The sequence below is a fragment of the Globicephala melas genome, chromosome 20 (assembly GCF_963455315.2).
Source record: "Globicephala melas chromosome 20, mGloMel1.2, whole genome shotgun sequence".
Classification (NCBI taxonomy): domain Eukaryota; kingdom Metazoa; phylum Chordata; class Mammalia; order Artiodactyla; family Delphinidae; genus Globicephala; species Globicephala melas.
Window position 1 is genome coordinate 2,995,655 of NC_083333.1, and position 27,077 is coordinate 3,022,731.

Consider the following 27,077-nt stretch of genomic DNA (forward strand, 5'->3'; position numbering starts at 1 on the left):
CTCTTAAGGACCATGTAAGAATCTGTACAAGGCACTGTAAATGTAGGATATTAAGGGAAGCCAGCTGCCAAAGTGTTCATAGTCTCTTTTGAAATGTTAAGATGAATTCCTTCAAGATAGTGCAGGAATCTGTCAAAATTACAAGGAAAAACATACTTTAATATTAATAGTTCCATCAGATGAGAATATTTATCAGTCTTGAAATAGTTATGTAAAATGTTTTTATAGAAACTACCTTCTTTTACTTTTTCCTTGTTCTTTTAGCTTCTCAGTCTTACAAATGTTTCGCAGAGTTGGCAAGTATTCTATTATACTAGCTTGTCTATTACCCAGGTTCGGAAGAGATCGGCTAGAAAACACACTTTTGATGACTGCTATCCTCTTCCAAGCACTGCTGTAAATTAAAAGTAATGCATTATTTTTTGATTTTTAATGCCCAATAAAAATGCAACAATCCCAAAACCAGCTGCTGGTCTCTGCTTCTCCCTGCTTCTGGTCTAGACTAGATTAACTGTATTCCAGATTCACTTTCTATATCATTTTCAACACATCAATCACTCCCATACTGAAAAGACTTTAATGGCTACCTGCTGTCTGCACAGCAAATCCAGACCCCTTCCCTGTTATCCAAGAGTCTCCCAAACCTAACCCCCACCCCAATCTCTCACTTTTTCTTCCCAGCAATCAGGCTGGTCTCCTTAACTGTCTCATTAGAAGCTACATTATTAATATGAAGGGCTTACCATGATCAATAAAGCCAGCATTTCAAAATTAGTAAGAGAAAGAAACTAATAATTTCCGCTTTATCATTTATTATTGAAAAATAAAAAGTAAACAGAAGTCAAAACTTACTCTAAATTAGCTGCTGACTGACTGAAGTGTACATTGTTGCGCTTTTGCGAAACATAAAAAGTAAGTTCTTTTGTTGGATCTCTTCCTACTTTCTTGCAAGAATTCAGGGAGGTTTCCAATGCTTTTGAAATAGTAGAAGAACATTTAGTAAAGCTGAGAGCTTCTACAGCTGCCTTTAATTCTCCAGAGCTTTGAGAAGTCCATCCATCACTACTCTCGAGACTAAACTCATCACAAAGTCCACTTTTAACCTTTCCATTTGTCCAGCCAAAATCATTTTTACCAAATTCCCTATGTTCCCTTACATCAGTTAAAAGGGCATCTAAGAAGGACATGTTGTCCATGAACTCGGTGAGAGAATTTAAACAGTGAGAAACAAGGACAGAATATTTCTTTTCTGCTGGTGTTTTAGGAGAACGAGGAATAGATTCAACGTTTGACTCTAGACATGTGTTTAGTTTCTTTGTCTCTGGATTGCTTTCTTTATCTCTAGCTTTGCTTTCTTCTGAATTTGGAGAAGATGCAGAGGAAAGCCTAATAAATTCATCAGAAAAGTCCAATTCGGTGTCAAATAAGTCACTATCATCTAAAATTACCATCTTTTTCTTATGTTTCTTTTTTTGTGACTTTTTCAATGGCTTCTCTCCTTCAGAAAGTTTCCTAGCAAGACATTTCATATTTTTTGTTGCTGCATTGGTGTCCACACTTACTGATGAACCAGAAAAGTTTTCTGTTTCTGGAATGATATTAACAGGTAATGGTAGAATGAACTCAAGATTACTATATAAGAAATCTACATTCCTCATTTGGAATTCTGTAAGAAGCTGGATGAGCTTATGCCATTCTTCCTTTGTTCTGATTTTGTGCTGAAAAACAATATTGAGTAAAGAAATGTCATAACAGTACATAGTCTGAACATTTTTCTACCCATATGAATATAGTGTCATTCCTATCTATTTTCAAAGTAATGAGTCGCTAACCCTCATAATTTTATTAACCTACACTTCCCTAATACATCAAATAGTATCATGAGTCTAAAAGATTAATTTAGACTGTTAATTTAAAAAATTAAATTCTCTAATAGTCAGTATATACCCTAATTCAATAATTAGAAGCTCATTTGCTTAAAAACTACTGTTCTGAAATTGTCTTTTTTTATCTGAAATATTTCTAAGTTCTATTCTAAATTCTATAATATACATTTAGAGCAAGGCCTATGCACCATTTGTCAAAGTGGTACAATGTGTTAAAATCAGAAATCTGAAGCCTGTAAAAATTACTGGTAAATTTAAGTTAACCTTAAGATTCAAAAGACAGAAGTGAGTGTTGGGAAGATGAAAAAGAACATAAATTTACTAGACATTGAAAATACCTTCAAAAATGAAAATAAGTCTTCAGATGGGGAAAAAATGTTCTTAAGGCCAAACAAGGTCTCAGCACAGCCAATGTCACATTTGGGAAGGTCTGTTGGATTCCTTTTACTATTTTTAGCATTATTTTTGGAATCAGGGTCATCTTCAGAGCAAACAAGTTGTACATTTCTGCTATTTCCTCCTACAAAATTAGTAAAAGAAAACCTTAGCTATCCATATTTTTATCAAATTGTAGCAAGCAATTATTTAAACAATTATTTAAAATCCAAGATCCTTTGGCATTTAACAAAAAATTTATTTACTTATCTATTTATTTTTGACGGTGTTGGGTCTTTGCTGCGGGCAGGCCCTCTCTAGCTGCAGCCAGCGGGGGCCACTCTTAGTTGCAATGCGCAGGCCTCTCACCGTCGTGGCCTCTCCTGTTGCAGAGCACGGGCTCCAGAGCACAGGCACAGGCTTAGTGCCTGTGCAGCATGAGGGATCTTCCAGGGCCAGGGACTGAACCCACATCCCCTGCATTGGCAGGAGGATTCTTAACCACTGTGCCACCAGGGAAGTCCCCTTTGGCATTTTTTGGACCTAATCCTCATTTTGTTATTCTCCCCATATGTATCTAATTCATAAAGCGTACAATACAAACATGATTTCTACATAGGTTAAGTGGGGCTGGGGTGTGGGGTGGGCTTACAAAACAATCCAACAGAAAAAAGAGCAAGGACTGGACAGGCAAGTCACAGAAGAAACACAAATATCGAATAAACTCATAAAAAGATGTACAATTTTACCAGTGATCATGGAAATTAAAATAAGATACCATTCATTTTTCACCTTCTAAATTAGCAAAATTAAAAAAGATATTCACTGCATACTTTAACAACAAACGGAAGATGACTTAAATGTCACCTAGTAGGTAAAGGTTAATTAAATGACGTTACATCCACTTTATATTTTGGAATAGCATGCAGCTGTGAAAAAGAGAGGGCTAGAACTATACGTACTGACAATAAATTGTGAGGTAAGAAAAAGCAAATTGTTTAACAATACGTATAGTATTGGTTAATTTTGCTAAATAAGTAGGTAGCAATATTTGTATATGCATAGATAAAGGTCTAACAGTAGCTACCTTTAAGAAGTGGGGCAAGATCTTTTACGTTTTACATTATATACTTCTGTATTGTCTGATTTCCAATGAGTGTGTATCTGTGTTTTATTTTTAAGACAGGAATGAAATGCATTTAAGATCTTCAAGAAAAGAAATAATGCTAAAGTTCTTGGTATTGCATTTTATAACCAGTAATATGGTGATAGTTATTACCTATTTTGTTTAAAATAGGATATTTTCCATGTCTTATTTATCATATTTACTTCTAAGAAATAGTTAAAACTGCCAGCTTAAATTGAATTAAATACTTTGAAAAAGAATAAGATATTAGGGCTTCCCTGGTGGCGCAGTGGTTGAGAATCTGCCTGCCAATGCAGGGGACACGGGTTCGAGCCCTGGTCTGGGAAGATCCCACATGCCACGGAGCAACTGGGCCCGTGAGCCACAACTACTGAACCTGTGCGTCTGGAGCCCGTGCTCCGCAGCAAGAGAGGCCGCGATAGTGAGAACCTGTGCACAGAGATGAAGAGTGGCCCCCGCTCACCGCAACTAGAGAAAGCCCTCGCACAGAAATGAAGACCCAACGCAGCCAAATAAATAAATAAATAAATTAAAAAAATAAGATATTAAATTTTGAACTAATCAGAAAACCAATAAGGGATTAATATTACAGAACTTCACCTTTTTTAAAATTAAATATTTGTATATTTCCCAGAGCAGGATCTGTAACTACAGAACTGTGACTATGGAGCATGGAAACCACAAACTATGAACTTCTTCAGGGAAGGAACCATGTCTTATTCATATAAACACAGGATCTGGCATGGAGAAAGTCCTCAGTAAATGTCTGTGACTTGAATTAGGTAACAGTGACTGAAGATTGGTAAGAAATAAAATAAAGCATTTCTGAAATAATAGAGTTCTTAGGAAAGAGAGAATTATAGGCTATTAAGGAAGCTGAAAAGGACCTTACAATACAGTCATCTAAAAATAATTTACATATGGAAAAATTACCAATACTTATTTTTTTAATAAGTGAAAAAAGGAAGTTGCTAAATAATATAATTCTGTTTGTTTATAAGCAACTATGTTTATAAATGTACAAGTAACCATTTGTTCCAGGTTCAGTTTAATTGTATTTACCCACATTTAATGCTTACAAAACTTTTCATCAACTAAGTTGATGTATGTATGTTTCTTTTAATATTAACATGATACCTCAATGCTCAAAATTTTTATAATCTTTCAAATGTTTTGGTACAGCATATATTTTAATATAGGATCCCATTACAGAAATTTCTTTTACAACAAATCAACTTACGACAAAAAGATAATGGCCTTTCTTCTAAAAATCCACCTCCACTTCTAATCCAGAATTGTAAGTAAAGGATACTTTTTCTGATGTCACAAGTATTTGCAGTTAGCAATGTTACAAAATCTTTTACATCGGTTCTAAAATTCTCAGTCAAGCAGATCATCTGTAGGTAGCTGGCAACATTTAGCTGAGAGAGAGTGAGAGAGAGACAGGAGGGGAGAGGTGGGGGTAGGAGGGAGAGAGACACAGGAAAGAAACATGGTCAACTGCAGAGTTAACAGAAATACATCAATAACATCAAAAAGCAAGCCAAATTTTGCTAAGATTCACAATATTTTAAGCTCTTATTGAGAATGATCTAGAAAAATATAAAGGAATATGGTACCAAATTAAAAGCATTTACATAAACTTCTTTTATTAACTGTATACAGTCTGAGACAGCAAGGAAAATTTTATGGGAGATTCTCCAACCTGAATCCTGAAGGCAATTTTATTAAACCTTAAGAAAATCCCTTAGGGGGCTTCCCTGGTGGCGCAGTGATTGAGAATCTGCCTGCCAATGCAGGGGACACGGGTTCGAGCCCTGGTCTGGGAAGACCCCTCATGTCGCGGAGCAACTAGGCCCGTGAGCCACAACTACTGAGCCTGTGCTCTAGAGTCCGTGAGCCACAACTACTGAGCCTGCATGCCACAACTACTGAAGCCCGCGACTAGAGTCCGTGCTCCGCAACAAGAGAAGCCACCACATTGAGAAGCCCACGCATCACAACAAAGAGTAGACCCCGCTCACCGCAAATAGAGAAAGCCCCTTTGCAGCAACGAAAACCCAACGCAGCCAAAAATAAAAAATATATAAATGGGGCTTCCCTGGTGGCGCAGTGGTTGAGAGTCCGCCTGCCTATGCAGGGGACACGGATTCGTGCCCCGGTCCGGGAAGATCCCACATGCTGCGGAGCGGCTGGGCCCGTGAGCCATGGCCGCTGAGCCTGAGCATCCGGAGCCTGTGCTCCGCAACGGGAGAGGCCACAACAGTGAGAGGCCCGCGTACCGCAAAAAAAAAAAAAAAAAAGAAAAGAAAAAAATATATATAAATGTATAAATAAACTTATTTTAAAAAAAGGAAAGAAACTACTGGCACAGGTAATATGAGCAAATCTGAAAAAGCATTATGGTGTGTGAAAGAAACTAAATAAAAAATACTACATATTATAAGATTCTATTGACATGAAATTCTACAATTGGCAAAATTACAGTGACAGAAAACAGACTGGTAGTAGGCAGGGCCGAGGGGTTAGGACAAAGGACAGAACACAACGGCGCACAAGGGAACTTTTGGTAGTAATAAAGATGTTCTCCATCTTGATGGACATGTTCTGTAACTACATTTGTCAAAATTCATTGAACCATACACTTGAAGTGGGTGTATTTTACTGTAAATAAACTATACTTCAAAGCTAATTAACAGAAAGCAAACATGCACACACACAGATGGATACCACTACCATGGCCAAAGTTAAAAAGACTGATAACAGTTGCCAGAATTCTCATGCACTGGAAACCTATCTGGCAGAGTCTTAAAAAGCTAAACAAATAAAAATAACATAATGCATATGATTCAACAATTCCACTGACAGAACAGCATGGATAAATCTAAAAAACATAATGTTAAATGAAAGAAACCAGATGTAAAAGGACACATAATGTTTCCTATTATTTGAAATTTCAGAATAGACAAAACTAATCTGAGTTAATACACATTAGAATAGTGGTTATGAGGCTTCCCTGGTGGCGCAGTGGTTGAGAATCTGCCTGCCAATGCAGGGGACATGGGTTCGAGCCCTGGTCTGGGAAAATCCCACATGCTGCGGAGCAACTGGGCCCGTGAGCCACAACTACTGAACCTGAGCGTCTGGAGCCTGTGCTCCGCAACAAGAGAGGCCACGATAGTGAGAGACCTGCGCACAGCGATGAAGAGTGGCCCCTGCTCGCCACAACTAGAGAAAGCCCCCGCACAGAAACGAAGACCCAACACAGCCAAAAATAAATAAATAAATAAAATAAAAAAAAGAATAGTGGTTATCTCCGGTGGAGAGGGGAGTGCTGCCTAAAAAGGACCCAAGGGAACTTTTGGAGGTGATAGAAATGTTCTATATTTTGATCTGGGTGATGGTTACATGGATGTTTATCTCTGTTCACATTTTTCAATTTGTGTACTTAAGTGCACTTTTTTTTTGTTTTTTTTTTTGCGGTACGCAGGCCTCTCACTATTGTGGCCTCTCCCGTTGCAGAGCACAGGCTCCGGATGCGCAGGCTCAGCGGCCATGGCTCACGGGCCTAGCCGCTCCGCAGCATGTGGGATCTTCCCGGACCGGGGCACGAACCCGTGTCCCCTGCATCGGCAGGCGTATTCTCAACCACTGCGCCACCAGGGAAGCCCCTTAAGTGCATTTTTAACTATATGCAAATTTCACCTCAGTAAAGCACTGGTTACTATGAAAAAGACCTAATGAACACTGGAGTCTAGTAAAAATTTGAATACATGAATTTTGAAAAAGATATTTTTTTAAAGTAAAAAAAAAGATAATCAGAAGTCTCCTAAAATGCAGAAATTTTAACATACCCCTTAGTAACCACATTTAAAAATTATAACTAAATTTTATAATAAACCACCTTCTATATAATTGTGATATATAATTTATGCTGATCAAAATTCAAAACTTACCAGTGAAGGAGTGTTAAAATTAATTTCTTCAAAGAAGCCATCAAACATTAAACTAAATGTTGGATCTATGCGGAAAAAACATATTTTTAAACATTAAGACCACTAAGGTACTTTCTCTAGTCATACTTTTCTATGAAAGTATTCTATATTTCATCAGTAATGAAAATAAAATATGCAAATTATAAGTCATTAAGGAATTGAACTTACATCTTGACTTTTTAATTAAACTACCATCTCACTTGGGATTAATATGATTTTTATCGATATTTTTAGAGTATAATCATTAACTATCAAACGGGCTATTAATTTCTAAGTAGAGTCTAACACAAACATTTTCCAACAGAAATCCATAGCAGAGATATTCTACTGAATATTTGTAATGACAAATATTAGAAAAGAATGTTATAAAACAATATATAGGGAATTCCCTGGTGGTCCAGTGGTTAAGACTCCACGCTCCCAATGCCCAGGTTTGATCCCTGGTCAGGGAACTAGATCCCGCATGCCGCAACTAAAGATCCTGCACTTGGCAATGAAGATCCCGCGTGCAGCAACAAAGACCCCATGCAGCCAAAAATAATTTAAAAAAAAAAAAAAAAAAGATTTAGAAGCCTCCTCGTTTTAGGGAAAAAAACAGACTTAATTTACCAGCAGACTTCTAAAGGAACATATCTAACTAAAATTAGAAGCTTTCCCCAAATATTTTAACCAATAGTAATTAATTGTAAAATCACTGGTTACTTACCACTTGTTGTAAGGATTACAGGCCTTTTCGTGGTTGCCATGAATGTTTTGATTGCATTCAAAAAGCCAGCATCTTCTTCGAAAATGACATCAACCTAAGAACAAATGGTTATTAAAATATTAATGTAGTAACAATACACTTATTGGATGTCAGTTATGTTATCATAACTGTTATATTATCATATCAGTTATCATAGTAGATACACTATATGTCTATTAGAGACAGAATTTATGAATTTGTGAACAGTGTGACTTCACACCATGCCGAAAGCTTACAACGTCTTATACTATTAAAAGGGTAAAAAAATTATCAAACGTTAAAAACAAAAAAATGCAGTCACCTATAATTGGATAAGTATGGGTCAGAATAATTTCTACAAACACTAAACAGTAACTGAATTGCATTAATCATGTTCCTAAAAAATTCTTCTATGGCTGACAGTTTCATTCACTTTAATTTCAAATAGATACAATTATTCCTGACCTTCTTGGCTATTTACAGTCCTTTATAGTAAAACATACAGTAATCTTTAGAATAAGTTTTTATCAGGAGGTATCACAAATGTATACCTCTGTAAGCCTACCTCCTCAAACAGAATGAGAGATGTTGCATTTTTCCTGTTGGGCTCCTCAGCCCCAAACTCTTTGACAGTTTTGTTAGTTGTGTTTGTAGATTTAGTCTGAATAATTGGTTTCTGTTCAAAAGAATTTTTGATTCCTGCATAAATAAAACATTAATATTTTAGATAAAATCAACTTTTAACAGAACACTGGATATTTCCACAGAATAAACTCAAACTGAAATCCATTATCAAAACTGAAACAAGGTATCAACACTCCTATATATATGACCTTCAGTGTAACTGAGGTTTAATAAATAGCAATAGGAACTCATGAACTGTGATCATATTTTTATGTTATCAGGGCCTCTGTCAATTTAGTATCTTACCTTTACTATTTTCCAGAAGTGCTCCTATTTGTTCATTATTTTTTGGCTTAGAAGACACTTTAAAATAATTTGCCAAAGTTTTAGGTGGAAGTACTCGCTTTGGTCCACTACTTTGTGGTGATGGTGGAGGAAGTTTTCTTGGTGATGTAACAACCTTCTTGGGGGAGCTTAATTTTTCTGCCAAAAACAAATTTCACTTAAAGACAAATATTCTAAAAATTAAAGAGATGGCAAGATTGAGTTATCCACAGTATATTTCTACCCTTACCAGTTAAAAAGCAAAGGTATAAAAATTCTTTTTCTTTCTTACATTCTCTTTCCAGTCAAATATTACTGTATTGTTAGTTATTCAACCAGTAGAGAAAGCAAAACCAATCATTTGGAAAAGATACTCTTTCCCAAGAAACATATATTCTTGCAGCAAAAATCTTCATAATCCCTTAATTCACTCTGTCTACATCTGCTTGAGGTCAGAAGAGGCTGGAGAAAAAGTGATATCGGTACATACTAAGCACATTACAGACTTTCCTGTGCAACTTCAATTTAACTCACAGTAAACTGATATTGCAAGCAAACAATATGTTTTTCTAGATATGCTATGAAAGATGGATACAAAGTTAAAAAACAAATGGCTGATGTCTACCCTTCAGAAGCCCAACAGTGGCCTGGCATTTATTCCAGAGCGTGTCCTTTGCTCCTCTCAAAGTACCCTCATTCAGCCTTTACAAGTGCTAGTTATTATCATATGGACTCAGAGCAGGATCTTCTTTATGTACCAGCATATGTGCACCATTCCATGACTGTGTCCTATTCTTTTTTTGTACCCTCATAGACCTTGAATATCATAGGTGTTCAGAAAACTTAGTGAAAATTTTGAGCTTGAAAAAATTTATCATAGATATCACAATCATGTCATAAAAATAGGGCATTTTAGGGACTTCCCTGGTGGTGCAGTGGTTAAGACTCCACGCTCCCAACGCAGGGGACCAGGGTTCAATCCCTGGTCTGGGAACTAGATCCCACATGCATGCCACAACTAAGAGTTCACACGCCACAACTAAGGAGCCTGCAAGCCACAACTAAGACCCAACGCAACCAAATAAATAATTTTTTTTTTTTAAATAGGGCATTTTAACACCACAAGGAAAGAGGTGTAATCTTAAAAATATTTAGGGCTTCCCTAGTGGCGCAGTGGTTGAGAGTCCGCCTGCCGATGCAGGGGACACGGGTTCGTGCCCCGGTCCGGGAAGATCCCATATGCCGCGGAGCCTGTGCGTCCAGAGCCTGCGCTCCGCAACGGGAGAGGCCACAACAGTGAGAGGCCCACGTACCACAAAAAAAAAAAAAAAAAAAAAAATTTAAATATCACTAAAAGTGGGATAACCAGTCGTTACGTATCTCTTGGCATGTATGCCAGCACCAAAATGGAAATGAATCTAATCAACCCCACAGATCTAACTGCCAGTTTATAAGAAATACAAGGAAGAGGAATGTGTTAACTGATACCATGAAGATATAATCAGCCAACTCTAGAATGTGAGAAATTTTATGACAAATGACCCATGTTCTTCAACAAATAAATGACATGAAAAGAAAGAGGGAGGGAGCTGTTAGATTAAAAGAAACTTAAGTGACATTAATCAAATGTAAACTGTGAACCTTGTTTGGATCCTGATTTGAACAAACCATTTGAAACAGAAAACTGAAATTAAACTACATATTACATCAAATTAAGGTATATAGTTAATTTTGTTAGGTCTGATTATGATATAGTGGTTATGCTTTTAAAAAAGTCCTTATCAGTTAGAGCTACATATTGAAATATATATACATGAGTAAAATTATGTGATGGTCCTGAGATTTGTTTTAAAACATAAAGTCCAAGAAAAATGAAAAAGGCATGTATATATATAGGAAAAGATTAAAAATGAATGGCAAAATTCTAATTATTGGGACTTCACTGGTGGCGCAGTGGTTAAGAATCAGCCTGCCAATGCAGGGGACATCGGTTTGAGCCCTGATCGGGGAAGATCCCACATGCCACGGAGCAACTAAGCCCGTTCGCCACAACTACTGAGCCTTCGCTCTAGAGCCTGTGAGCCACAACTACTGAAGCCCATGGGCCTAGAGCCCGTGCTCCACAACAAGAGAAGCCACCACAATGAGAAGCCCGCGCACCATGATGAAGAGTAGCCCCTACGCACCGCAACTAGAGAAAGCCTGCATGCAGCAACGAAGACCCAATGCAGCCAAAAATAAATAAATAAATTTATTTTTTAAAAATGCTAATTATTAAAATTCTTGTCTTAGATTTTAAGTTTTTAAACATTACAACTTCAGGAAAATAATTTACTTACTTGGTGACTTGCTTATGTTGTAGCTATTAAAAAAACAGGGTTTTTGTGAGTTTACACCTTGCTTGTCTACTTGATGGGACTGAGTAGCTTCCTTCAGCTGAGACAGAATTTGTCTACCACTGCGCTGAGAAGAGGCATTCACTTCAAATATCTAAAAGAATATATGAAAAAATGGCAGAATGGTTGATGTTTCCTTTTGTTTCAAGGGTAATTATTACATTAATATTTGTCCACTAACCTTAAATCCAAGCTCCTGAGCACAAGCATATACCGCAGCAGTTTTCCCCACTCCTGTTGGCCCTGTTATAAGAACAGTATTGCAAAGACGATTCTCTTCTTCATCATCTGAACTGCCTTTAAAGTCTATGCCGTCCAATGGATCTGAAAAATCATTCAAATGCACATAAAACAATTGCTTAGGCATCAGTTCTGTCTCACCAAACCCAATGACCAAATCCCACAAACTTCTTGCCAATAAATGTTGGAAATTCAACGTACAAAAACTAAAAAACCAAATATAAAATATCAAACAAGCAGCTTTATAAAAATTTTCAGCTAATCTAATTCTAAAAATGTTCAGTGAAATGGAAAAAAATGACTCAAAATACCTTCCTGTTTCTCATCTCTTTTTCCCTTCAAATTCTGTCCTTCTTCCAATTCAGCTCTTCTTTTCCAGTCTTTCAACCAACTACCATAAGAAAATGTATGTTAATAAAAAAATTCACAGAATATAGATATCTCTTAGATGATACGTTAAAATGATTGTCGGGGGAAGTGATGGTATATTGTTAGTTTTTAAGAACTCCATAACATTTTTGAATCAACTACATAGTAGAATAATTTTACATGGACATGAATATTTTAAAATGAAGTAATTTTTGCCTAAATACTCAAGACAATATGTGCAAGGATATTCACTGCAACACTGTTTATATTAGCCTCCAAAAGGAAAAACCTAAAAATACATCAGTAACGGAAAAGATACCTTATGGTATGTATGCTCACATAAGAAATCAGTACAGAGAAACTATGAAGAACTGAATAGACTGTATGGTGACGTGAAAGATGTCTAATATATTGATACAATCCTAAGTATGAGCAGAAAGATTAAGTTCTAGTCTGGAGCTAGACTGAGTTTACATTCCAGCTCCACCACTTTCTAGCTGTGTGACCTTGGACAAATAACTCAACCTCTCTGGGCCACATTCCTCATGAGAACAGTATTTACCCTCATAGGATTGTTCTAAGGAGCAAATGAGCTAAGCATGATCAAGTGCTTAGAACACTGCCAATCTCAAAGGTTTTATTATTATGAGTCCCAATTCCTTGTATGAAATCCTTTGGGCCAGTTGAGTTTTAGAATTCAGGATTTTTCAGATATTAGAAATGTAATTTGGTACATATACTACATAAAACATAATACCCCTAGTGGGTCTGTGGCAGTACATCCATAATCACTGAATATTTCTAGTTAAAAAAATATGAACTCCTACTAAGTGGGGCTGATAAAGACTATAATAAACTTTATGTATATAATAAAGTTAATAAACTTTAAATTTCCAGAACTCTTTGGAGGTGGGAATTATAGACAAAGGATTATTACCTTAATTAGTAGTAATATGATCCTATTTGTTAGGAAGAAAGGAGCAAATATATGCATTAAAAGTTTTCTGGAAGGTTTTACAAGACAATTTTAATAGTCATTTACCTCTAGGGAGTAGAAACAGGAGAAAAGAGGTACATTTACTTTTCACTGAAAATTCTTCTTCCTTTTTCTTTTTTTTTAAGATTTTACCTTGTGATGTATTACTTTATAATTTCTAGATTTTAGCACAAATAAAATAAATACTAAAACTAGATTCAAAAACTATTTCTCAATTCCTTTACAAATTTTACCAACCTATGTAACTTTCTAATAGCTAGCTCATTGCCTATGAGTTCACCGGAGTTCTGAGGTTGATACTTTTCTGTCCAAAGCATGTCTTCAGTTCCAGAATCTAAAGCAAAAAATATATATTAAAGTATTTTGTTTCTTGGCATAAACATATATTCTTAGGCATTTACATTATTGTTTCATGTAACAATAAGTATTTGTGCAAATATTTTTATTTACAAATTGCCAAAAAGGTAATTTCAAAACTTAACATTACATTTAAAAATTTTCACATCAAAACCCTTCCCTCTTAAAAGCTAACCACCATAAAGTCTTATGACAGTAAGATTTAAAAGTATACATTAAAAATTTTAATAATCACTCAAGAAACACAAAGTATGAAAAATAATTTGTACTGTAAGAAATAATCTAAAGAACAAATGCAGCATAATTTTCATGGAGCCCCTTCTTGACAACTAAAAAGATACATTAAAACATTCTAGGAGGTCAGCCTGAGTAAACGGAGAGATGCTACCCTCCCAATTGAGAAGAGTTAGGAAGATGCCAGTCCCCTCCAAATTAATCTACGTTGTGGTATGCATCTCCCTCTCTTTTTTTTTTTGGCCGCACCACGTGGCATTAATCTACATTCTAATGCAAAATCAAAACCCCAGTGGAATTTGTGGGGTAAGGGAATCTATAGTTTATTTAGTGGAGTCAATGCATGAAAATAGTTTTAAAAAATGACAGATGGATGGATCTAGAGATTGTCATACTGAGGGAAGTAAGTCAGACACAGAAAGATAAATATCATATGATACTGCTTATATGTAGAATCTAAAATAAAGGGTACAAATGAACTTATTTACAAAACAGAGGTAGAGTCACAGATGTAGAAAACAAACTTATGGTTACCAGGGGTAAGGACAGGGAGGGATAAATTGGGAGATTGGGATTGACATATACACACTACTACATATAAAATAGATAACTAATAAGAACCTACTGTATAGCACAGGGAACTCTACTCAATACTGTGTAATGGCCTATCTGGGAAAAGAATCTAAAAAAAGAGTGGATATAGGTATATGTATAACTGATTCACTTTGCTGTACACCTGAAACTAACACAACATTGTAAATCAACCAGGCTCCAAGAAAAATTTTAAAAAGGGCTTCCCTGGTGGTGTAGTGGTTAAGAATCTGCCTGCCAATGCAGGGGACAGGGGTTTGATCCCTGGCCGGGGAAGATCCCATATGCCGCGGAGCAAGTAAGCCTGGCCACCCAACTACTGAGTCTGCGCTCTAGAGCCACAACTACTGAAGCCCGTGTGCCTAGAGCCTGTGCTCCACAGCAAGAGAAGCCACCGCAATGAGAAGCCCATGCACCACAACAAGGAGTAGCCCCCGCTCACCGCAACTAGAGAAAGCCTGTGCTCAGCAACGAAGACCCAACACAGCCAAAAATAAAAACAAATAAATTAATTAATTTTAAAAAATTAAAAAAATTTTTCTTTAATATAGAGGGGCTTCCCTGGTGGCGCAGTGGTTAAGAATCCACCTGCCAATGCAGGAGACACGGGTTCGAGCCCTGGTCTGGGAAGATCCCACATGCTGCAGAGCAAATAAGTCTGTGTGCCACAACTACTGAGCCTGCGCTCTAGAGCCCGTGAGCCACAACTACTGAGCCTGTGCCACAACTACTGAAGCCTGTGCGCCTAGAGCCCATGCTCCACAACAAGAGAAGCCACCGCAAAAAGAAGCCTGTGCACCACAACGAAGGGTAGTCCCCGCTCGCCCCAACTAGTGAAAGCCCACGCACAGCAACGAAGACCCAACGCAGCCAAAAATAAATAATTTTTAAAAAATACAGAGACTTGCTGTACAAATTATCAAAACATAATCTAAATGGATGCATTAATTCAATAGAATGTTTCAGAAAAGCTACGTAACCAAATGGGAATATGTCAAAAATATGTGAAACAGGTGTAAAATAATAGGTAGAGTGTGATTCCAGGTTGTTGTTGGTTTTTTTTTTTTTGTGGTACGCGGGCCTCTCACTGCTGTGGCCTCTCCCGTTGTGGAGCACAGGCTTCGGACGTGCAGGCTCAGCGGCCATGGCTCACGGGCCCAGCCGCTCTGCAGCATGTGGGATCCTGCCGGACCGGGGCACGAACCCGCATCCCCTGCATCGGCAGGCAGACTCTAACCACTGTGCCACCAGGGAAGCCCCCTGTTTTTTTTGTTTGTTTGTTTTTTTAATTTATTTGGCTGCACCGGGTCTTAGTTGCAGCACTCAGGATCTTCGTTGCCGTGTGCGAGATCTTCATTGCGGCATGTGGGATCTTTTTTGTAGTTGCAGCATGCAGGATCTTTAGTTGGGGCATGCGGGATTTTTAGTTGCGGCATGCAGGATCTTTAGTTGCAGAAGGCAGGATCTAGTTCCCTGACCAGAGACTGAACCCGGGCCCCCTGCATTGCGAGCGTGGAGTCTTAACCACTGGACCACCAGGGAAGTCTCCAGGTTTTTAAAAAAGCATATGTATTTAGGGAAGCACAGAAAAATCAAAGACCAAACAGCAATCTGTTAAACGTGGTTATCTGGAAGACTCTAATCAGTGAGGCTTCCACTTCTTATTTTGTTTGAATGTTACAGTGAGCATATATTAAGAGACAGGGGAAAAATGAGAAGTTAAAAACAAACAAAAAAACCTCTAGGACCAGAGGGAGAAAGTCTAATTTACCCGGAATAGAAGATACTTCTGATGTAGACGTGTCACCATCTATTATCAGAATATCAGAATCTTCTACGGCTTCTGTTTCCACTTTACACCTTGTACTCAAAGCTGTTCGTTTCTTCCTGGATGTTTTAGGAAATAAACCTTTGGAAGAATCTAGCTTTATCCCACTGGAGTTGTTTCTTTTGTCAAGTTCTTCTAGTTTTCCACTTATCTTTTTTGGACTTTCTGAATACTCATTTGGTTTCTTTCTTTTGGATTTATGATTTTCCATTTCCACTCGTTTCCTTTTGGTTTCTTTTCGACTGACGTCGGGCTCTAGTTTTGGACTTTCTATTTGGGGAATTATTGAAATGCATGTGCTTATTAATCAACAAAAAACAAATTTTAATACCCAATAATCTTAATACCACTTCAAAATATCCAATAGCCTTATCTATAAAGTGAAAACACAAGAATCAAATGTGGCATACTGAAAGCAAGCTGGATAACTTGTTATTTAGATTGCCTTTTGTACGGCCTATATAAACTACCTCATCTAAGGCTTTCCTTAAATAAATTATTAGTATTTTAACATAATTAAAGCTGTCTTTGTGTTGCCAACTCTGGAAGCTGTCAGGGGCTAACACTGTATCACACAAGTTGCTTTACTTTAATTGAACCGTTCTCCCTATCAACCATAAGTAATGTTCTCTCGGTGGTGACCACTTCCAAGAGTCAATGGCTAAGCTTAGTGTTTTCAAAACTGAAATGTTAACAGAAATAATAATTATCACTAACCTTGTTTACGATGACACTTGGAAAGTACCTGGGGCTCAGTTCGCTTTTTTAGAAGCAAAGGGAAGTATTTCCTCAAAGAAAACTCGGGATTTGACCACCTAATTTCCTCCAGCAAAAGATTTCGTACTTCTTCAGTCAAATCCTTCCTTCTCCCAACAAACTGCAATAAAGAATAAAATGCTCAATTAAACCCACATTGTCCATTACTATTAATCAGAATACTACCAACTACTTTCTGTCTATAAGTCTATGTCATTGTAGGATTAGCTTTAGTCACTAAATACAATCTCAATGGCAAAGCTGCATTTGCACAGCTTTAGAAGGACTTGGTTCATGTTTTTTAAAAAATATTTGTTTATTTATTTGGTTGCACCAGGTCTTAGTTGCTGCAGGAGGGCTCCTTAGTTGCGGCTCGAGGGCTCCTTAGTTGTGGCATGTGAACTCTTAGCTGCAGCATGCATGTGGGATCCAGTTTCCTGACCAGGGATCGAACCCAGGCCCCCTGCATTGGAAGCACAGAGTCTTATCCACTGTGCCACCAGGGAAGTTCCTTAGTTCATATTTTTATTGTTCTTTCTTTTCAACTAATTGTATTTTACTCATTTATGAGATTATAATTCTGACTGATAAAGTATCTAAATGTGCTATGTAATCTAATATTCTTTTAAAACTGGCTATCATTAATTCCTAGTATGTTTTTAAAGCTCTAGGACTATTTAAAACAGATATGTACTTCAACTGGGATTTGTTTTTTAAAATTGGACTCTAGGAAGAGATGAATTTTAGGCCACAACAGTAAATATCCAAAATTTTTTCCCTCTGAAAGATATGAAGGAAACTGCCTACAATGGATGACCACTCTCATACTTACCACAACAGCAGAAGTATTACTTTTTGAATTTGAATTCAATGTTGAAAATTCACCAAGAGCCATGACACATTTTGAGAGATCTATTACTTTAGTATTCAGTTCTTTAAGTTGAGTTAAGAGAGGACAAGTGGGTGGCTTCAAATGCCACAAATGGCACCCTAAAGAAAAACAGAAAAATTATGTTAATTACCTTCATTCATATCCTTATCCACTTATCAAATACCAACTAAATAAACATGAGAAGACTTGACAACAACTACACAGTTAACACAAATGTACCAAAACTCAAATGAGTATACAGGAAACGATACCCTCACCTCCAACAAATACAATTCATAAAAATTACCCAGTCTTCCCTCCCAATTGTTAAAAATAAGCAAATATTAGCATATTTTCTTTCCTTTTTAAATCAACCTTGCTAATCAGGTTAAAAATTTCAGGGGCAGTTAGCATCCTGAAATCCAAATTCTGTTACTAGGTGAGCGTGGGCATGATCCTAAGGAAAAGCATAACTAACTTCTATAATTGAACATACTATTAGAAAATGCTTTATAAAACTGAACTAGGGACTTCCCTGGGGGTCTAGTGGTTAAGAATCCACCTTCCAATGCAGGGGATGCAGGTTCGATCCCTGGTCGGGGAACTAAGATCCCACATGCTGCGGGGCAAGTAAGCCCACGCACCACAACTACTGAGCTCGCACGCCTCAACTAGAGAGTCTGCATGCACAAACTACAGAGCCCACACACTCGGGAGCCCACTGCACCACAACTACAGAGCCCATGTGCTCTGGAGCCCACGCGCCACAACTAGAGGGAAGCCCACGCGCCACAACGAAGATCCTGCGTGCCGCAACTAAGACCCGACTCAGCAAAAAAGAAAATGAAATAAATAAATATGTAAAAACAAAAATAAACTAGTAAAAGTAACAAGAAAGCCTTCATCAACAGAATGGCCAGTGAAAGAACTGGGAAAAAAAGAAAAGTGGAATATTACTAGAAAGACTGACTGGGAAGTTCCCCATAAACGAGAGGCTAAACAAAACTCAAAAACTACCAAGGTCATGGGCTCTCCTAGTGGCGCAGTGGTTGAGAATCTGCCTGCTAATGCAGGGGACACAGGTTTGAGCCCTGGTCTGGGAAGATCCCACATGCCACGGAGCAACTAGGCCCGTGAGCCACAACTACTGAGCCTGCGCGTCTGGAGCCTGTGCACCGCAACAAGAGAGGCCGCAATAGTGAGAGGCCCGTGCACCGCGATGAAGCCTGGCCCCCCGCTTGCCACAACTAGAGAAAGCCCTCTCACAGAAACGAAGACCCAACACAGCCAAAAATAAATAAATAAATAAATGTGGGTTTAAAAAAAAACAACTATCAAGGTCAGAAACATAAAAGGAAAAGAAAGGAGAACAGAACATAGTGAACATTTCATGAGTAGAGGGAATAGACCAAACCAAACCACAAAGCCAGCTGAGAAGAATATAACTGTTTTTGTGCTGACAAAAAAACTCTAGGTAGGAACAACAACAAAGTAAAGATAGAACGCTCTGTACATTATCAGTAATTAAAAACTACATAAGTAAACTAGGACTGTGGTTGCCATAGCACTTGGATCCAAAGAGAATTAGCTCAGGATCAAGCTAACACCACCTTACAAGGCTTGGGCAAACAGCTCGCTCTCGTGCACGGTACATGTGAGAAAACAGCGAACTAGAGCAATGGAGCACTGTTGCTCCATTGTTGGTCCAATGGAGCTCCCTGTTACCAATTCCAGTATATAGCCCACAAGATACTTTTGTGGTACTAAACAGCACAAGTTGTTCTGGAAAGGAGGCAAACAGATTTCCCTTGAACAGTGAACAGCAGACTGGACAAAGACAGGGCTGGAGCTCCTCTGAGAAATTCTTAAAGATGATCTGTTCACACACAGGCTATGATTTCAGAAGGGAACTGCCTTCCTTTTAGAACACAGTGCCCATCTGGACAGCATTCACTTAAGGGCCCACACATGTGCCTGCCCTCCCCTGGCATCAGGGGTAAGGGCTGAGGATGCCTTTGGCTTTCTTGCCCCACCCCCTTCCTCAGTCCAAGGCTGAAGAAGAGAGGATAAAACACTAAATTCCCCATAAGAATTATACCTAAACCTTTGTCTCATCTTAAACCAACTTACATAGTTTCATATTACTACTAACATTTAAAAATATTTCATAGTAATAAACTCACCATCATCTTTTTGCTGAACATGAACGACGCTCTGGAAACTGGTACTCACTGCATTGTACACATCTAACGCAGCAGCTTTCTTTGCAATTTGTCGTTTCAACAAATCTGGCAAACCACTCATTAGAAAGTCACGCTTTGCTTTAAACTGCACATCACAAGCCTGAGGCTTCTCAGAAGCATCTTGACTTTTAAGAAAATGATGTAAGAAAAGGAGAGCTAAGGTTATAAACACTTAAAAAAATAAACTAACTATACAATAAATACTTCTTAATTTTATTTGAAAAAATTTAATCAGCTACCTGAGATGTTAGCTGGTCAAATTCTTTTTCTGCTTATCGTAAAAACGAAAGTCTTTCAGTGTTAAAAAAATTTAAATAAAAATAAGTATATACAGAAAATAATGTCTTGAAGGACATCCACCAAAATGTCTGTCTTCCTTTTTTTTTAATTTAAACATACATTTATATTATAATCAGAAAACAAAATCAGTGCCACATTTCTAAAAGTTAATACAAGAACTTCTAAGGTAATATTGTTTCCAATACAATAGCAGGAACCTTAAGGCCCTTATTATTGATGTCTCAGTTTCACCTGGCTTATCTTGTATTGCTAATCATAAGAATCTTGACTTTAGCGGGAAGTTGGTGAAAGGGTAGAGGAGGATGGGATGATGGAGTGGCGGAGGGGAGAGAGAGCATGGTGCTGGTGTGTCACGGCTTATACACCCTTCCTAGCCTGCCATATATAGAGTGAGGACTGTAATATTCTCTGCAAACTGAAATTTGGGTTGGTAATTAAGAAGAGGCTTCAAAAATTTCCATTCCTTTCCCATTTGAGAGAAATGAAGAAAAGATGAGATCTAAAGCCAGACTGAAGAGATTAATCTCAGAAAAGAGGAGGTGTACCTTTTTGACTATTAATTAGAGGGGAGGATGAAAAGATGGGTGAAGTAGCTATATTAGTATGTGCCTATAGCGGAAGGTAAACTTTAAGGAGGGGGTACAAGGTACTAATAAAAAATATACACACATATATTATATACAGTTAGAAATAGTTTTGATGTGTGTGTGTGTGTGTATTTCCTAGCTTTATCTGCTGAGAAAGCCTAGAAGCACTGATACCTCAGGAGCAAAATAAGCACCTCCACTAAAAGGAACCAGGGCTCCTTGCAGAAGAGGCTAATTAAAGAGCTGGGGCAGGGCAAATAAAAGATGAGCCTGGAATATCTTTGTGTTCAAAAAAGTAAGAAATGCTCTATAAATGATGAGTATGTGTCAAAGGGGCATAGAAACCAAGCTGAAGGGCTTCCAATGGCCAAATTAGAATCAATTTGAGCATTAAAATTATTAATGGATTAAAACCCAGAGAATAAAACAGGAATCCATGAGTAAATGGGTAAATACTGGAAACAACCCAAATGGCCACCAATAAAAGAATAAATTGTGGTAAATATATTCGTATAAGGAATACTATTCGGCAATAAAAAAGAATAGACTACTGATATTCTTTGACTGAAAGAAGCCAGAGACAAAAGTGTACCTCCTGTATGATTTCATTTCTATGAAATTCTAGAAAAGGCAAACTAATCTATACCAACAGAAAGCAGATCACAGGTTGCATGGCATTGGGAGTGGAAGCAGGGATGAACTGCAAAGAGGCAAAAGGGAATTTCTGAGAGTGATGAAATGTTCTCTATTGTGGTGGCGATCACACAGGTGTGTACATTTGTTAAACCTCAAACTGTTCACTTAATATGGGTGCATATGATTGTATGTACATTATACCTGGATAAAGTTGATTTTAAAAAATATATGTTTACTGAACAAGAGCAGTTAGGCACAAAACAATATATACAAAGTTTACATGAAGTTCTAAAACAGACAAGACTAACCCATGGCAACCGAAGTCAAACTAACTGATGGTAATAGAAATCAGAAGAGTGGTAACCTTTTGTTGTGGTGGTGATGGTGGTGATACAGGAAAAGAGTAAGTAACCGTTAGGGAGTAAAAGAAAGATGTTATATCTTGACATCTTGATACACTTTGATAAGTGTACTTATCAAAACTGTATACTTAAGATTTGTGCATTTAACAATATGTAGTTATTCCTCAATAAAACTGAAACAGGAAAAAAACCAAATAACCTGAACTCATGTCCCTAAACCTGGTCTTCTTCCATCATGCCATCTACTGGCACAGACCAGAACTTAAGTGTCATCCTTCTACCTTCATCTCTCCCACCCCCAGCCCCCATGTCTAATTAATCATCAAGGGTTCTTAAATTTATCTCCTAAAATCTTTTCATACATCGTCTCCAGCACCTGAGTCCACACCTCCATCATCTCACACCCAAACTCTTGCATCCACTCTAATCCTCTTCCATCCCACTCTCTGTACAAGAGCCAAATTAATCCAGCAGTCAAATTAAACTTTCAAAATCCAAATGTTTATGTCCATACTTCTGTTTAAAACCCTCTGATTGCAGGTTTCCCTGGTGGCACAGTGGTTGCGAATCCGCCTGCCGATGCAGGGGACACGGGTTCGTGCCCCGGTCCGGGAAGATCCCACATGCCACGGAGCGGCTGGGCCCGTGAGCCATGGCCGCTGAGCCTGCGCGTCCGGAGCCTGTGCTCCACAACGGGAGAAGCCACAACAGTGAGAGGCCCCGCATACTGCAAAAAAAAAAAAAGAAAATCCTTGCTTGACCAGACCAAATCAACTAAACAAACTTTTCTTTTCTTTTTTACAATTTTTTTTTTTTTTTGCGGTACGCGGGCCTCTCACTGTTGTGGCCTCTCCCATTGCGGAGCACAGGCTCCGGACGTGCCCGCTCAGCGGCCATGGCTCACGGGCCTAGTCGCTCCGCGGCATGTGGGATCTTCCCGGACCGGGGCACGAACCCGTGTCCCCTGCATCGGCAGGCGGATTCGCAACCACTGTGCCACCAGGGAAGCCCTCAACAAACTTTTAATAGACCTTTGTACCTCTCCTTCTTAGCACACTGCAATTTTTCATTTGTTGGCCCAATTAATGTTTAATCAGAGATTGTCTTTCCTCTAGGGTATAAGCCTCCTGAGGACAGGGAATGTGTCTTATTCCCCATGATATTCCTAGTACCAAAAACAGCACCTGCTACATAGTAGGTATTTAAATATTTACTGAACAAGTTCATAAATCAGCTTTTTGGTTTGCTTGTTTATTTTCCCACTGTTTTGTCTAGAGATGGACACAAAATGTTTGCAAAAGACCAAGATATTCAAATTGCAGTTGTAGCATTGTCAATATTGTCATCTGTAAAAATGGATTTATCAAAGCTTCAAATGATAACTTAAATGCTTTCTCATCAAAGTAAATGAATGCAAAATACATTCCATGAAATATTTTGACATTTTAAAATTTGTATCAGACTGACCTGCTTTCATCAAAACGAAGGACAGGATCAGCTGTTTTCTGAGCCTTTCTAGTAAGAAATAAAGGCGCGACTTTCACTTTTCCTTAGAAAAATAAATGCTTAGGTTAGTATCAAGGTTCATCATCTCCACTTACCTCTAGCTACTTTTAAAACTTAAAAAAAATTTTTTTAATTAAAAAATTTTCTATAATGAGCTGATCTCTCAACTTGGCAAAATCAATATCAGAATCTCTTGGGGAGCTTCTTTTTAAACTACAGATTCCCACAACCCACCTCTGGAGATTCTCAGTCAGTATGTCTAGGGAAGGACCTAAGGATTTAAAAATTTTTTTAATTTACCAGATGATTTTGATAATCAGTCAGCTTTGGGAACCACTAAGTTAACTGAGGCTAAATAGATACAAAGAAATGCAATCACTTAAAATACACTCAGTTACCTTTTGTAAAACTCTTCACTACATTATAACTTTACTCACTTATTAAAATAGAAATATCTAATATAATTAAAAGGTTATATTTTATAAGACAAGAGATTAAATCAAAATGAGATAAAGTTAAAATTCAGAACAATATAATCCCCCCAAAACATTCTAATGTTCATCATCAAGTTATCAAATCTGATTACCAGGGACATTTTTAGGAGTCTTGTTAAGTTTTTTTCCTAACACATCATTCAGACACTGAAGTTTCTTCTGATTTTTCTCAGGATGCTTTAAAGGAGTAGGACTTGAACCTGTTATTACAGAGTCCTAAGACAGAATAAGAAAAAAAATTTTAATAACATACAATTAATGTTATTAAAATTTCAAAAGGATTACAGTGCTAGAAGCCATGACAAGATAATCACATTAGCAACTCCATACATCTCCCTGTCAGAAACTAACACAGAAAACACAGGATATGAATGGCAATAGTCTGTGCTTATATCATACAAGTTCACGTGATCAAAGAGTGGATTGATTATGACCATGGGTTTTCTTTTTTAAAGAAGCAACGAACAGATTATATTGCAGATAAAAGAATCAATACAACCAAGCTATAAAAATTATGGCTATTCCCTTTCAGAACTATACATCCTAGATATGTATTAGATGTAGTCTGGTAAGTTCTCATGTGGTCAGCATACATCTATTGAGCATCTACTATGTGTTAGGCAATACAGCAGGCACTGGGAACGCACACAAAAATGAAACTCTAGAGTTGGTGTCAAGTTTCCACCAGGGTTTAGGGGACAGAGGGAGAGCTAATCTATGAGTAAATCGTTTAACTAGTGAGCTTCCCTGGTGGTGCAGTGGTTAAGAATCTGCCTGCCAATGAAGGGGACACAGGTTCAATCCCTGGTCCAGTAAGATCCCACATGGCCGCAGAGCAGCTAAGCCCGTGCACCACAACTACTGAGCCTGTGCTCTAGAGCCCACGAGCCGCAACTGCTGAGCCCACATGCCACAACTACTGAAGCCCGCATGCCTAGAGCCTCTGCTCCGCAACAAGAGAAGTCACCGCAATGAGAAACCCGTGCACCGCAACGAAGAGGAGCCCCCACTCACCACAACTAAAGAAAGCCCGTGCGCAGCATCGAAGACCCGAAACAACCAAAGATAAATGAATAAATAAATTTATTTTAAAACATAGTTTAACTAGTTATAATACAGTATAGTGAAAGTAATACTGACTAAATACAAAAAAAAAAACCCATGAAAGTAAATTAAAGTACATATAGGGAAGGAAACTATTTGTCTTGAAGGCATCAGCAAAGCTTTCAAGAGTAGGTAGTCGATTATTCACAGCATTTTTCATAGCCGAAAAGTGGAAGCAACGCAAATGTCCATCAATTGATGAATGGGTAAATGAAATGTGGTATTTCCATATAATGGGGTGTTATTTGGTAATAAAAAGAAACAAAATACTGATTCTACAACATGGAAGAACCTTTAAAACATTATGCTAAATGACAGAAGCCAGATACAAAGGACACATATGGTAGGATACCATTTATATTAAATGTCCAGAATAGGCAAATCTATAGAGACAGAAAGTAGATTAGTGTTTGGCTAGGGCTGGGGGAGGGGAGATAGGAAGGTGACAGCTAAGGAGAACGAGGGTTCTTTTGGGGGTAATGAAATATTCTAAAATTGACTGTGGTGATGAATGCACAACTCTGTGAATGAATGCACACTCTTTAAAAGTGACTGAATTGCACACTTTAAATAAATCATGTTATTATATTTTTTTAAAAAAGAGAGAGAGATGGTGGCATAATTTAGCATGATCTTAAACTCTGAGTAGGAATTCCTCAGGTGGAAGAGAGTACCTAATATACATTTTACGCTGAAACTACAAACTGAAAAAAGTAAAAATTGCAGCCTTTGGGGCAAAATGAATAATTTAGTATGACGGAGCAAAAAGAGTGTGTTTTAGGAAGGGGGGTTGTTTTGAGGAAAAGGAGGAGCTAGTTCAGCCTAAGAAGGATCTTGAATGACTTGATAAGGATTCAGAGTGTATTCTGTAGGCAAAAGAGAGCCAAAGCCTTCGAAAAGAGAATGGAAAATGATATTTTTTCTACAACCTCAGGGCTTCCTACAATTCTACCTTATAATTTTATAACAGTTTCCTTCTCCCATTTCAAACAGAAGAACAGAACAGAATTTATATCAATAAATATTTGTAATACTTACTTCTGTTTCTGACTTTTCAGGGAGCGTCTGATGTCTGGACGAACGCCTTAAAGGTGTCACTATTTCTTCAGTAGCTTTTGACCTACTAATGTGTAAAGCTTTTGCTTTTTCAATCAATTGTTTTGCTTTGGATACATTTTTTGAAGCACTGCTTACCTAAACACAAATGTGAAATAATAATTTAGGTTACTGGCAAATATTTTATATTTAATAATAGAAAAAAATAGAAAAGGCAAACCTTTAAAGACAGTAAAAAGATCAGTAGTTGCCAGGGAAAAAGGGACGAATAGGCAGAGCACAGAGGATTTTTAAGGCAGTGAAACTACTCTGTATGGTACTATAATGGTGGATACATGTCATTTTTACATTTGTCTAAACCCACAGAATGTACAATACCAAGAGTGAACCTTAATTTAAACTACAGACACTGGGTGATAATGATGTGTCAATGTAAGTTCATCAATTATAACAAATGTACTATTTTGATATTGATTATGGGGAGGCTATGCATGTGTGACAGCACTGGGTATATGGGAAATCTATACCTTTTGCTCAATTTTGCTGTGAACCTAAAACTGCTCTAAAAAAATGAAGTCCACTAAGTACATATATAATAGAAAAATATAATCACAGATCACACTAAATAAAAGACAAAAAAAATGGTTATTCAAATCTTACCAAGGAAATGAAATTAAAATGTGTCTAATTATACTTGGTTTGCCTTTATTGCTTGCTTGAAATCTATTCAGATAAATATAATTACATTTGTGAAAAATACCCAAAAAGATATCCATATTAAATGTCTGTATATAAAACCTTTTTTAAAAATAGATGTCTGGCGGGCTTCCCTGGTGGCGCAGTGGTTGGGAGTCCGCCTGCCGATGCAGGGGGCACGGGTTTGTGTCCGGTCCGGGAGGATCCCGCGTGCCGCGGAGCGGCTGGGCCCGTGAGCCGTCGCCGCTGAGCCTGCGCTCCGCAACGGGAGAGGCCGCAAGAGTGAGAGGCCCGCATACCGCGGAAAAAAAAAGATGTCTGTGGACTTCCCCGGTGGTCCAGTGGTTAAGACTCTGTGCTTCCAGTGCAGGGGCCATGG

The 27,077-nt window shown here is 37.8% G+C and overlaps 1 protein-coding gene across 1 annotated transcript in view; it reads right to left on the minus strand.

Annotated features, from left to right (window-relative positions):
* ATAD5 (ATPase family AAA domain containing 5) overlaps window positions 1–27,077 on the minus strand; it is a 35,907-nt gene continuing 8,830 nt past the window's right edge. Inside the window, exons 4-23 of the mRNA XM_030862116.2 lie at window positions 25,985–26,140; window positions 23,935–24,058; window positions 23,310–23,391; window positions 19,898–20,082; window positions 17,676–17,833; window positions 16,805–16,964; window positions 16,031–16,357; window positions 13,315–13,411; window positions 12,023–12,102; window positions 11,653–11,795; window positions 11,415–11,565; window positions 9,058–9,234; window positions 8,693–8,826; window positions 8,110–8,203; window positions 7,365–7,429; window positions 4,649–4,829; window positions 2,225–2,406; window positions 853–1,718; window positions 236–394; window positions 1–129 (exon numbers count right to left, since the gene is read on the minus strand). Of these exons, the coding sequence (XP_030717976.1) occupies window positions 51–129; window positions 236–394; window positions 853–1,718; window positions 2,225–2,406; window positions 4,649–4,829; window positions 7,365–7,429; window positions 8,110–8,203; window positions 8,693–8,826; window positions 9,058–9,234; window positions 11,415–11,565; window positions 11,653–11,795; window positions 12,023–12,102; window positions 13,315–13,411; window positions 16,031–16,357; window positions 16,805–16,964; window positions 17,676–17,833; window positions 19,898–20,082; window positions 23,310–23,391; window positions 23,935–24,058; window positions 25,985–26,140 (3,600 nt within the window). The 3' untranslated portion in view covers window positions 1–50. The remainder of the gene's footprint in view (window positions 130–235; window positions 395–852; window positions 1,719–2,224; window positions 2,407–4,648; window positions 4,830–7,364; window positions 7,430–8,109; window positions 8,204–8,692; window positions 8,827–9,057; window positions 9,235–11,414; window positions 11,566–11,652; window positions 11,796–12,022; window positions 12,103–13,314; window positions 13,412–16,030; window positions 16,358–16,804; window positions 16,965–17,675; window positions 17,834–19,897; window positions 20,083–23,309; window positions 23,392–23,934; window positions 24,059–25,984; window positions 26,141–27,077) is intronic.